Here is a 12,489-nt window from a genome sequence, read left to right on the forward strand (position 1 = left end):
TTGTCAGTGAAGCAGATTGTTAAGTGCAAAACAAGGATTTAACAATAAGTGGAAAACAAGGATAAAACGCCTTCCATTGCCCTCTGCAGACTGTTAAATAAGTTCTGATTACATATTCAGAGTCTGTCCTTCCTGCTGTGTTCTTTGAGGGCCAAAACTGAATGTCTTATTCACCATCCTGTCCCCTGTGGGTAGCATAGGGCTTGGCACACAGCAGAGCTTGATGAAGATTGTTAACTCACAGGTTTGGATTTGGACTGCAGCACATGGGCATACATTTGACTGGTGTCCTCAGACATGTGTCAAAGTTTTGTGAAAAGAGGTACTAAGTGAAGCAGTACAACTGCCTTCCCCAATTCATGGCCGCTGCTTGTGTCTGAGCTCTGGCCCTCGCTCCCAACCAGTCTGGCCCATGTTTTTTTTTCCTAGTGGACTGACATCAGAAAACTCTTGCTTTGAGTCCACCTCCCCAAAGGTTCTGGGCATGAAGTTTTCCTGAGAAGGACCTTGGCCATCTGTTCTAGGGAGAGGCAGCTGGCCACTGGCCTGCTCTGAACACATTGGGCATTCTGGGACCTGACTCAAGGACCACTCTTGCATTATTTCTTTTCCTTTTCTCCTCCTTGCTTCTAGCACTTCTCTATGCCACCATCTTTGGGAATGTGACGACAATTTTCCAACAGATGTACGCCAATACCAACAGGTACCATGAGATGCTCAACAGTGTTCGGGACTTCCTGAAACTCTACCAGGTGCCCAAAGGACTGAGTGAGCGAGTCATGGACTATATTGTGTCTACCTGGTCCATGTCTAGAGGCATCGACACAGAGAAGGTAAGAAGTGCCGGGAAATCACTTGTCTGTTGGCTTTCTCAAGGTAGGCTGAGGCCCTCAAACCTGGCTGGGTTCAGACTTCATCTGGGTGATCCTAGATTCTCGGGGTCCTTTCTCCAGAGGTTTGGTTGCTTCCAGATCAGCCTTGCCCAAAGACCAGCAATTAAGAGTCATTATTTAAGAAACTGGAAAAGCGAGGTGTGCCTCCTGGAAAAGAGGAAAACTGGGAGTCTAACTATCCAGAACAGAATTTCCCAGATTTGGACAATGATGAGAATCAGGTCATGATAAGAGGAGGTTGTTAGTACTACTGATTTTTCCTTTTGTTTCACATTCTAAGGTAGCACGACACTGTTACTAATATAGTCTTTATTCCAAATTTTGATTTTTGTTCAACGGGAATTTACTTGCATGAACATTGACTTTTTTTTTAATCGCATTAAAATTAGCTATTTCCTGTTAAATGAGGTTTATTGCCTTCCCCTTAAATCATGTGCTCTAGGATATTGCCCCACTCATCTTCCTTCCTGTCAATCTAGATAAAAATTCTATTATTCATTTATGAATCGTCTCCTTTGTACATTTTCTAAAAGCAAAGATTCCATCCCAGCTCAGTTTTTCTCTACTTAGTCTTTTCTACCACACTTCCTCCCTTTATTGCCAATCTATACATTCTTGGGGAAGTACCAATTCCTTTTCTCTGTTAGAATTAGGAAAACAAAAACACTATTGCAAAAATACCTATTGACATATTCAAGTCTGATTTCAACTAGCCTTTGGGATCAGCTGTCCATGTTCCTATCTTCCTTCATTGGAATAGTTGGTTGAGAAGTGACAGTGTAAAAGGAAAAATGAACTAAAATCAGCCCTCAACTTTAAAAGAAATGTCACTTTGGATCTGTTGACTGTGCCATGAGGCCTACAGCAGCACCGCCACAGCATCGGCTATCATGTCTTGACCGTGCATTGACAATAAATGTATTTTTGTACTTCTCCTGCCTGTCTGCCCCTGCAACAGAGCCTTATTTGGCTTTCAGTGGCCATGGGAGGGAGTTGCTGCGATCTCTGTTGACAGGATGAGGACAAAAAGCCCAAATCCTTTTACTAACTGCCCCTGGTCATGGAGCAAAGAACAGCAAAACTAGGATTTGAACCCAGTTTCCCTTTGACTCCAAAGTTTTTTCCTTCGATTCCCTCCACCACCCTTTTAAAATTTAAAACATGTACTGGAGGGAAGAAGCAGGAGTCCTGATGATGAGGTTCTGATTTCCCGGATGGGCAGGTTGGGAGTTGGAGCCTCACTGAGTCCCCAGCTTTGCCAACCCCCTGCCCCAGTTGTCCCTATTATTTCTGTGCCTCTCTCTCAACAATGCCTGTAGGCTCTGTGGGCTCCTGACCGCTGATGGAGCAGAAAGAAACTTTGATCTCTCTGCCCTGGAGCTCCTTTTCCCAGGCCCCAGAATGCCTTTGTAAATCTGGTTGTCTGGAAAGAAGCCATTCCCCACCACCCTCCCTGCAGGGCTAGGCTGGGCCTTCACCAGTGAGAGATGACACAGTCAGCATTTACCTTCCCTCTCCCTCCCTGCTGTGGAGGGCTTTGGGATTTGTCCCATTTCCTGGCCCAGATGGGAGAGGAAATAGCCATGAACTTCACTATGGTTACTTACTACAGAGCCCAGTGTGGCCAGAATGGCTGTTCCCCTTGGCAGGGACTTATGACAGGCAACTACTAGGGAGAGAACCTACACCTCTTCCAGGGATGACCAGGGTCGGGTGGTAGTTCTGGAACACTCTGGTTTTAGTGGTAAGTAGCTGGTGACTTTGAGCACATGCTTGTCTCTCTGAACCTCAGTTTTCTTGTCTATAATACCTGGAAACTAGATGTCCTCTAAGGTCCTTTTAGCTATGAATTTCTGAACTACAAAGACTCCCTCTGATGACATGAGGTTGCTGCTACAATAACATTAAAAATGACAACTAGGGCACTGAACATTTGCTTATTCTAGGACCTTCCATACAACAGCTCATGGAATCCTTGCAAAATTCTCATGCATGATGGAGCCAGGTGCAGGGTGCATATCTGTAACCCCAGCTACTTGGGACAATCACAATTTCAAGGCTAGCCTGGGAAATTTGCACCCTGTCTTGAATTTAAGAAAAGCAAAAAATGCTGGGGATATAACTCAGTGGTAGAGCATCCCTGGCTTCAGTCCCCAGTACTGGGGAAAAAACATCCACATACAAGTTCAAAAATGAAAACTCAGTAAGTATTGCTTCCAGCAAATGCTGAGGCTGTGATTGGATCCAGATCTGCCTGAATCTAAATCTTCTCTCTTAACCTTGACCCAGTCTTGCCCAGCTGGGGGAGGCTATGAGCCTTTGGTGACATATCTCTGTGGCCTTTGAGGCTCTCGAGGAAGAGGAGGGTATCTCCTCCTATAAGCAGTAGGGAGGGGATTGCCAGTGGGGTTGTGGACCGTCCACCCCTCTGTGGAGCTAGTAGATGAGAAGATGGAAATGCCTGAAGGCTACAGCAGTCTGCAGTTCCTCCACTCCAGATTCTCTCACCTCCTCCTGTTGTGGGCACTGGGATCAGAGCCCATGAATAAAACATTGCCTCCATGCCTTGCCTTGTTTGCTAACAGCCTCTGCCAGCAAAGCCCAAGTCAGAGGAAACCAAATATTTAAAGGTGAACTCACCTGCAGAATAAATCTTGGTTCCGAACTACCGAGCACCATTTTGACATGACATGCACCTGCTCCCTGCTCTCTGGTGATCTGCTTGGAAAGAAGAAACCCAAATTAAATCTTCACTTCTGCAGGAGCCTTGTTTTTCATAAGCCTTATGGAGCGAGGCACTTAGCAAGCACTCTGCCAAAGGTTTGGCAGCCTGAGTTCTGTGTGCCTCAGTGAGTCCTCCATCCCCACTCCCAGAAAGCGGGTACCCAGAAGGAGGGGATGTTCATTAAGTCACCTGCTGGGGCTACACTGCCCTGAGCTGTGTACTGGTAGATGTGATTTTATTTAACCTTTGCAAGTCAATGTTACCAGTCTGTGTTTTACAAGAAAACAGAGGTACAGAGCTGTTAAGTCACTTGATGGGGAAGGAGTCGGGATTTCGACTCTGACCTTTTCTCACTGCTAAGCTTCCACACAGAGACCCGGTGGGTGGGTGGATAGGAAATGAAGTTGTCAAGAGCAAGGTGATATTTGAGCTCAGCAAATGGCCTGTGCTAAGGCAGAGAAGCAGGGGGCAGAAAAGTTCCCAGCACTGCAAGGAAAAGTTTTCACTGAACGTTTGATTGTAGGCCCCATGCTGGGTTCACAGACTAGGGTGGGAGCAATCATTTCAGAACCACTCCTGAATTCGCTGGAAAAGTCCACTTGAAGGTGTTCTATTGTGTTACTGAATGCTTGCTATGTAAGGGGCCATGCAGAGGTTTCTTAACAAAAATTCTGTTCAGGGAAATATTTCTCCTTCTAGAAAAAGCTGAAAATGTTTTCATTGTTTGAGAAGATGAGACCTATATGTCCCTTTACAGTTCCCATTTTTCTTTGAAAATGCTGCAAGTAAAATTACAAGCCCAATTGTTTTGTGTAGCTGCCTAGTATAAGAGTTTGTTAAGATGTGACCAACAGGTTTGAGATCCCTCCTATCCTATTTCCTGCTTGTGAAACTCTGGGCAAGTTATGTCATTTCCCTGTGCAACAGTTTCTTCATCTGTAAACTGACACAATAACATTATATCATGAGGTTTATATGAAGACCACATTAGCTATTGCACACAACACTTTTAAAGTGTAAAATTGCGTCCCTCATCTGCTTTCCCTTTCCTTTTTTGTTATTCTCTTTGGCACTCACCACTGGATATTATTTGTCTGTCTGTTTGCTCCTACTAGATGGTAAATTGCAAAAGGGTTGGGATTTTTGTCTATATCTTTTTCACTGCCTCATCCTCAGAACTAAAAATGATGCCTGTTATACCATAAGGTGCTCAAAAAATAGGTATTAAGCAAATGATTTTTAAAGTGTTTAACAATGCCTGGTACACAGTAAGTGTTCAATAAATGTTATTTTATGCATCTCTTTGAATAATACCCCATATTTAGTCCATCAGCAGGTCATGTCAGTTCTACATTCATAATATATTCTTTAGTCTATAATCAACCCACTAGGCTATAGAATACTAGAAGTTATTCCTTCTATCCAACTATAATTTTGTACCTGGTAACAACAAATTTACCATATATTTCAAAAGAACTAAGTGTATTTTGAATGTTCTCAACACAAAGAAATGATAAATACTGCAGTATGTTGATTGCCCTGATTTGATCAAGACTCATTGTATACATGTATCAAAGTATCATGCTGTACCCCATAAGTGTGTGCATTTTGTTACATGTCAATTTAATTTTTTTTTAACTTATTTATGAATGTAACCTGAATTTGGCTCCACTTACAAAGTTCCCCAGGTCCCTAGCCTCATACTGGGATGTTTGTGGGAGTGACCTAAACAAATTCCTTGATTCCACTATCTCCACCCTACAATCAGGGCTCTCTAAACCCACTCCGTGGCTGCAGTATTCCTCTTAAAATATGTCAGCTCATCCCACCCTGCTAAAATGTTTTCCAGTGCTCCTCCCATCAAAGCCAGAATGAAATCAAAGACTTATCCTGACCTAAAGTCCCTAGAGCTTGCTATTCTCCCTGCGCCTCTTCTCCTCACCCTCCCTTCCCCTCCCTTCATGATGGCTACCGCTCAGGCCCCCTCAGAACCATTCTGTTTGCCATCCTGCTGGAATGTTGTCTTCCACATGGCTCACTCACATCTGCAAGTTTTGGCTTCAATGTCACCTTAGAGAAGACTTCCCGGATGGAGTCCCACACACTCCCAACCCTCAAACCTGTGTCCTGAGCAGTCAGCGTAGATTATTTTAGACTCTGCTTATCTCTCCCACAGAATGAGAGCACCGCCAGGGCAGGATTTGGCCAGAAGAGTAAAGTCAGGCTTTGTGGGGTGTTGCTGCTGCCCCAGGGGTGCTGAAGGAAGTGAACTGGAGGTTGCAGTGGGGACCCTCACACTGTTTCTTTCTGTGCCCATCCAGGTCTTGCAGATCTGCCCCAAGGACATGAGGGCTGACATCTGCGTGCATCTGAACCGCAAGGTGTTCAAGGAGCACCCAGCCTTCCGACTGGCCAGTGATGGCTGCCTGCGGGCACTGGCTATGGAGTTCCAGACAGTGCACTGTGCCCCAGGGGACCTCATCTACCACGCTGGAGAGAGTGTCGACAGCCTCTGCTTTGTGGTCTCTGGCTCTCTGGAGGTGATTCAAGATGATGAGGTGGTGGCTATCCTAGGTAGGCATTTCCCTTGCTGAATGGACAGGTTCTAGTACCCAAGATTGGCTTAGCTGCTGGACAGTTCAGTGTCATCATCACCTTCAACCAGAGGTTGCTCCACAGAGCAGGGCCAATTGGTGTAGCCTCCAACAAATATTTAAATGCCTGTTTTGTGCCAGTGCTGTCTGAGGCACTTGGGTGTTTCAATGACAAGAATGGTTTTGTCCTTGGGGCTCCCAGTCTAGGAGAGAAATGAACAAATATTTGCAATAGAGTGGAAGGGGTATCCAATCCAGTATCCAAGTGGGAAGAAAGGACACCTAAGTTAAAACCAAAAAATTGAACTAGTTAGCATAGAGAATAAAAGGAATGAAGGAATAGTCTAAGAAGAGGGGATGGCAGAGACATTATTAGAGACAGAGACACAGATTCATTATGGGAACTGCTAGTTACTCAGTGTGACCAAAACCAGAGGGGCTATGATGAGATATGAAGTTGGAGAGAGAGCTGAGCACTGGCAGATCACATCCAGCTCTGGAAGCCACGTAAAGGGCCTTGGATTTGACCTGGGGAAGCCAATGAGGATAGGGAAGATGAAAGGCATAGTTAGATTTATTCTTTAGAAAGATGACAGAAGTTGCAGCTTGGAGATTGGGTTGAAGGAGGGAGGCTGGAGCATGGAGACCAGGTTGTGTAGGCATGTTATCTAGGGACAAGTTGATGGTGGCCTGAACTAGGATGGTAACAGGCAGATGGAGAGCAGCAGATGGAATTGGGATATTTAACAAGTAGAATCAATAGAGCCTGGAGATGGATTCATTGTTGGGGGAGACAGAGCAGTCAAGAGGACTGGAGGATTTCTCACTTGGAGAACAGGGAAGCTGGAACACCATACACAGTGATAGGGAACATGAAAGAAAGAGCAGGGACACGGGGGACATGTTGATATTTGGGGACACTGAACATCGGTGGCTTTCGAGGAACTCATCAGGAACTCACGTTTTTCTTGGGGTTCTGTCCCTCTGAGGGAAACGAGCCATCACCATCATCATAATAGCCATCATTTGTGGGCATCTACTGTGTGCCAAACAGCTTACATACAGATTCTCATTTAATCCTCACGGTAACCCTATAAAATGGCTTTATTATCCCCATTTTGTAGATGAGACAGTTAAAGTTCAGAGAGGTTAAGGAAATCTCCTCATGGCTGATAGGGCCCATGGAGTCCTCTGACTCGACCATCACCTTGTCCCTACATAACATAGCTCTGCTCTTACCCATTTTGTGCCATAATCCTAATGATAATTAACATCATGTTCTGGCCCTTGATGTTGCCAGGCAATGCTAGATATTATAAGCACGTGTTTTATCTTTGATATATGATCTCTCTGGAAACTAAGGCAGGGAGAGATTGAGTTACACTGAAGTCCCAGGCTATTTGCTCCCTAGAAACTTAGAGTTTTATTGAGATACAAACTACATAGAGACAGATAGAATTATTTGTTTAAAAGGTCCAAACTGAAGCTGGACATGGTGGCACATGCCTGTAATCCCAGAAACTAGGGAGCCTGAGACAGAAGGATCACAAGTTCAAGTCAAGCTTCAACTTAGTGAGGCCCTAAGCAACTTAGTGAGACACGTCTATAAAAAGGACTGGGGACACAGCTCAGTGGTTAAGCACTATTAGACTCAATCCCTAGTGCAAAAAAAAAAAAAAAATTCCCAAACTTTGTTCCTGCTTGGAGCTGGAGTATACAATCTGCAGCTTCTCTCTCTCTCCCTGGGCCCCAAGCCAACTTGCCCTCTTGATTCCATTTGATTCAGGGTAAACCCAGGATGATTTATATTCCTTCAGCATATGCTGGCAGATGGTCAGAGGGAGACTGGAGTAGCTTCTGGGAGGGGCCTGGAGACTGAGCCTGTTTGCTAAGTGTTCCTGGTTCTGTGATATCCATTGACCTGCAGACCAGATACTCTGCTCCTTGCCTTGTCACAGAAAAGTGAGGTTTGATAGAGCATAAGGAACAGGACTCGGGAAGGTTGAAGACTTTGCTTTGGTATATCTGAAGGGAAAGGGCTTTTATCTCCAGCTTTAATACCCATCCATACCCTTGATAGAACTTTTTAAATTTTTGTATTGTTAATAGCTGTCAGGATGTTTACCTGGCTGAGAAAGAATAGTGACTAGGAGCAATCCTTTGAATTTGAATTTGGGTTAACGCTTGGTGCAGGGCATCTTTCATTTCTCCACTGCTAACTCACCATGTGCCTTTCTAAGGAATCAAGCCTGAGACCAGTACCATCTACCTAATACACTCATACTCTGGCCATCCTTAACAACCCATCCTAAACACCTGCTCTGTTAGGAATTGGTTTGGACACCTAGACTCTGGCATGGAGGTAAGGAACTGAACAGAGGTGAGGAAGCAAATGGCACTTCCTACCCCTCCTCGCTTCCCCTCAGTCTGACTGACCTGGTCCATTGACAGCTTCTCCAAATCCAGACCCTCTTGGGCATCTGCCTGCTCGAGGTGGCAATGTGGTTGGGAATTCTAAGAGCTCTTCGGCTTTGGATTCACAGTGTTTGCTGCCCTCAAGCTGTCCAGACTAGAAAAGGCACCTCCTATGTTCCCTGGCAGCCAGGTTTTAGGTCCTAAAATTAGGTCCAAGACTTTATATCCTGAATAATCTGTTAAGAGGTCCTTATTCTGTAAAAGGACATGACAAGTCCTTGAATTAGCCTTTCTTTGGAGTCAAGAAGCATAAGAGAGCCCAAGCTATTTGCTCCCTAGGAACTTAGAATTGTGATGTTGTTTTGCTCTCAGTAGAACTTTTTTTCTATATTGGGGATTGAACCCAGGAGTGCGTTTACCACTGAGCCACATCCACAGCCCTTTTTATTTTTTGAGACTGGGTCTCGCTGAGTTGCTTAGGGCTTCTCTTAAGTTGCTGAGGCTGGCTTTGAACTTGCAATCTTCCTGCCTCAGCCTCCTGAGCCACTGGGATTACAGGCGTGTGCCTACCACCCCCAACAGAATAACTTTTGCTCAATGAGCCAAAATCGGTTTGTTCTTGCAAAGGGGTTCAAACATCAAATGGGTGTTGGAACTAGATATTTATGGTCCTTTGATGCCCTTCAGTTCAATCTAACAAAACATAATTGAACACCTGCTTTACATCAGGTACTTTCATGTGGGGGTGAGGGTGACAGCAGTGGCCCAAATATTGCCCCAGCCTTCTAAGAACTGCTCTAATGGAGGGGACTGACAATTAAAGGACAGCAATCACTCTGTGACAAGTATTACCACAGAGAAAATGCAAGTGCTTCTAGGGGCTCATTGAACAAACCGCTCATTGAGCAGCTGCGATATACCCATGCTCCAGTGAGGAAGGATAATATCCAGGGAATCTTTATCACAAGCCAGAGACTTTAGAAAAATATCCAGAGCTCATCTGTCTCATTCTTTTGCTCTCTGGTCTCTTGTTATCAGTTGACTCATTTACATTCTGCTAATTTGCTTCCTCTTTCCAGTTCCAATATTCCACCCCCATTCTCTGATTAATTTTAGCACCGACTCCAAGAATGAAGAAAAGGTCAGTACTCATAACTGAGTGTATTTAGTATGTGTTAAAAATAGAACCTTTGCTAATGAAAGTCTTCTAGACTTTTCATGATTGCAACCCACCACATGAAATGTGCATGATGTTGCAAACTAATACATGTATACACACAGCGCTACATAAAATTTAGTATTTCTTTCACTGTATGAAATGCAACATGGTGTTTTTTATTAGCTGCTATTCTTTCTTTTTTTATTTTATTTATTTATTTATTTTTGGCACTGGGGATTGAACCCAGGGGCATTGAACCACTAAGCCGCACAGGCAGCCCTTTATTTTTTGAGACAGGCTGTCAAATAAGTTGCTTAGGACCTCATTAAGTTGTTGAGGCTGGCCTCGAACTGGAAATTCTCCTTCATTATCCTCCCAAGCCGCTGGTATTACAGGCATATGCCATTTCACCCAGCTCTATTATTTTTTTTAAATGAACATCATGACCTACTAAATTGCTTTCTTGAAATGATCAAAATCCACAATTTAAAAACATAGTCCCATGAACCTAGACAACATGCTGTTTGCATTGAAAGCCATGCTGCCCTCTGACAACAGAAAGTTCTAGAAATCTCTTTCCCTCTGTTCTTCTCTCTACCTTATATTTGATATGACACCCTCCCCCAATCTCCTTTTGGAATTTTCTTAGAAATTACTTAGCAGTTTCTCAAACTTAGTTTCTTGACTCCTTGAAATAAATCCACACTTTAATATGCCCATTCTATTTATTAGATTCTTGAGAGGTAGATTTCTTTTGAATCTTTAAAGATGTTAGAATAAAAAGACCTAAGTATCATTTTGTCCCTACCCAAAAGTGCTGTTGGCTTCTACATGTAGATTCTTGTCTTGGTGTTCGGTTCTTGGACCAGCATAGATGAGTCAGAGATCAGCCTCAGGGTTGTGCTTATCTCACTGTGTTTCCATCCTATAAGTGCCATATTTGTAGAATCTCACTTCATTGTAACTAATGGGTTTTTCATTTTAGTGCTTAATTTGCATTTTGTTCATGAGTCATCCTGAATCTTATTTTTTCATTTTGCTTTCATTCTTTGGGAACCTCAGAAGTCTTTTGGCCAGGCTGCATCAAGTAGTAGAAAGAGGCCTGAACTTAGACTTGAGATTTAGTCATAGCCTTGAAAAAGCGAACCACTAGTTTGGTTAAGAGTCTCAAGTCCTCCTGTGTTTCTACTGAGCCCATCATACTGCATCTGTTTGCATTATTCATATCTCTGTTCTGTGAGTCCAGGTCCCTTTGATTTCATATCTCTGGCATTTATCACAGGGTCCAGCACATAGAAGGTACCAGGGACTGTTTACTGAATGAAGTGGAATTGAGAGACAGAGGCTGGACTGTGATTGGCTCCATGGGTCAAAGTAAGAGTCTTGTTTTAGCTTTCTGTTGCTGTGACAAAATACCTGAGAAAAACAACTCAAAGGAGGAAAGATTTATTTTGGCTCATGGGTTCGGATTTTAGTCAATGGTTGATTGGTCCAATGCCTGTGGAGGTCCAATGCCTTATGGTGAGGTAGAACATCATGTTGCATATGCATGGAGGAGCAAAACTGCTTACCTCATGACAGCTAGGAACCAGAAAGAGATTAGGGACCAGGGATAAAATATATCTTTCAAATTTGCACCTCAGTGACCTCCTCAGTGACTAGACCCCATTATCTAAAGGTGGCACCACCTCCTAATAGTGCCACAGGCTGGTAACTAAGCCTTTAGCACATAACCATAACAAGTTTGAACTTGACCTTGTGAGGATGAGGGACCCAGAGAGAACGTTAAGCAGGTGAGTGACATGAGGATTTGGGTTCCACAAATGCAGAGGCATGGAGAAGAGCTGGGAGGCTCAGAAGAAAGGGTGAGGCCCAGAGTGGGTGGTAGAAGGGAGATGAGTAGGAGAGTCAGAGTCCAGAGGTATTGGGAGAAGGAGAACCTGCAGGATTTAGAAGAGGATTGGAGAGTCAAAAGGGGAGGAGGAGGAGGGATGGGGTGAAAGGGGAGGGAAGGAGGAATTTGCAGTGTCTTTTTGAAACAGATCCAGGTATAACTGTCACCTAGAGACAGGTAAATTTCTAGATGAGCCAAAGCCTAATCACAGCCTTGGAGTGGGGCAGGAATGGCCATGGGGGGAAGGTTAATGGGCAAGACTGACTTATGTGACACAAGTCCTATCTGCAATCCTGTCATGGTTAGAATTTACAAGTACATCCTTCCTAAACATACAGGAGTATGTCCTTCTCAGAGTTACTACATTGGAGGGCACTCATCTTTGCTTGACAGTTAGCTTCTTTGGGCTGTTGACTTTGTTTGGATATTAATGCAGCATCTATTTATCTGGAAATTAGGAAGTTTTAACATATGAAATTAACATATCATAGTATTAGTTTCTTTGGGAATACAGAAAGACATCTTAGTCTTGGGGGAATATTCTGTCAAATTGAGCGAGACCAATGCATGGTTAGTGACCATAAGCAGCACAGTACCTTGCTGAGAGCCATAGCCAAGTAGGAATGACATGGCATTTTTTTGGCTATGGATCTCAGCAGTACCTCTATCTGTATACTTCCTGGTGATCAGGGAAATGTTCATGGAGGAGGTAGAGTTGAGCAGGGTGTGGGTTGCCCATGAGGAGTTTGATGGGCTGAGTCTTGATGTGGTCAGAGCAGCAAAGCTTCTAGAGGTATCAGGATGGGAAT

General features: G+C 44.0%; 1 protein-coding gene across 2 annotated transcripts in view; it reads left to right on the forward strand.

The window, feature by feature from the left end:
* Nucleotides 1–12,489, forward strand: part of Kcnh1 (potassium voltage-gated channel subfamily H member 1) — a 361,447-nt gene that overhangs the window by 252,906 nt on the left and 96,052 nt on the right. For both annotated transcript variants that reach the window (XM_027934788.2, XM_027934789.2), the window contains exons 8-9: nucleotides 634–833; nucleotides 5,940–6,192. In XM_027934788.2, coding sequence (XP_027790589.2) covers nucleotides 634–833; nucleotides 5,940–6,192 — 453 coding nt within the window. The remainder of the gene's footprint in view (nucleotides 1–633; nucleotides 834–5,939; nucleotides 6,193–12,489) is intronic.

Source organism: Marmota flaviventris, chromosome 12 (assembly GCF_047511675.1).
Source record: "Marmota flaviventris isolate mMarFla1 chromosome 12, mMarFla1.hap1, whole genome shotgun sequence".
Classification (NCBI taxonomy): Eukaryota; Metazoa; Chordata; class Mammalia; order Rodentia; family Sciuridae; genus Marmota; species Marmota flaviventris.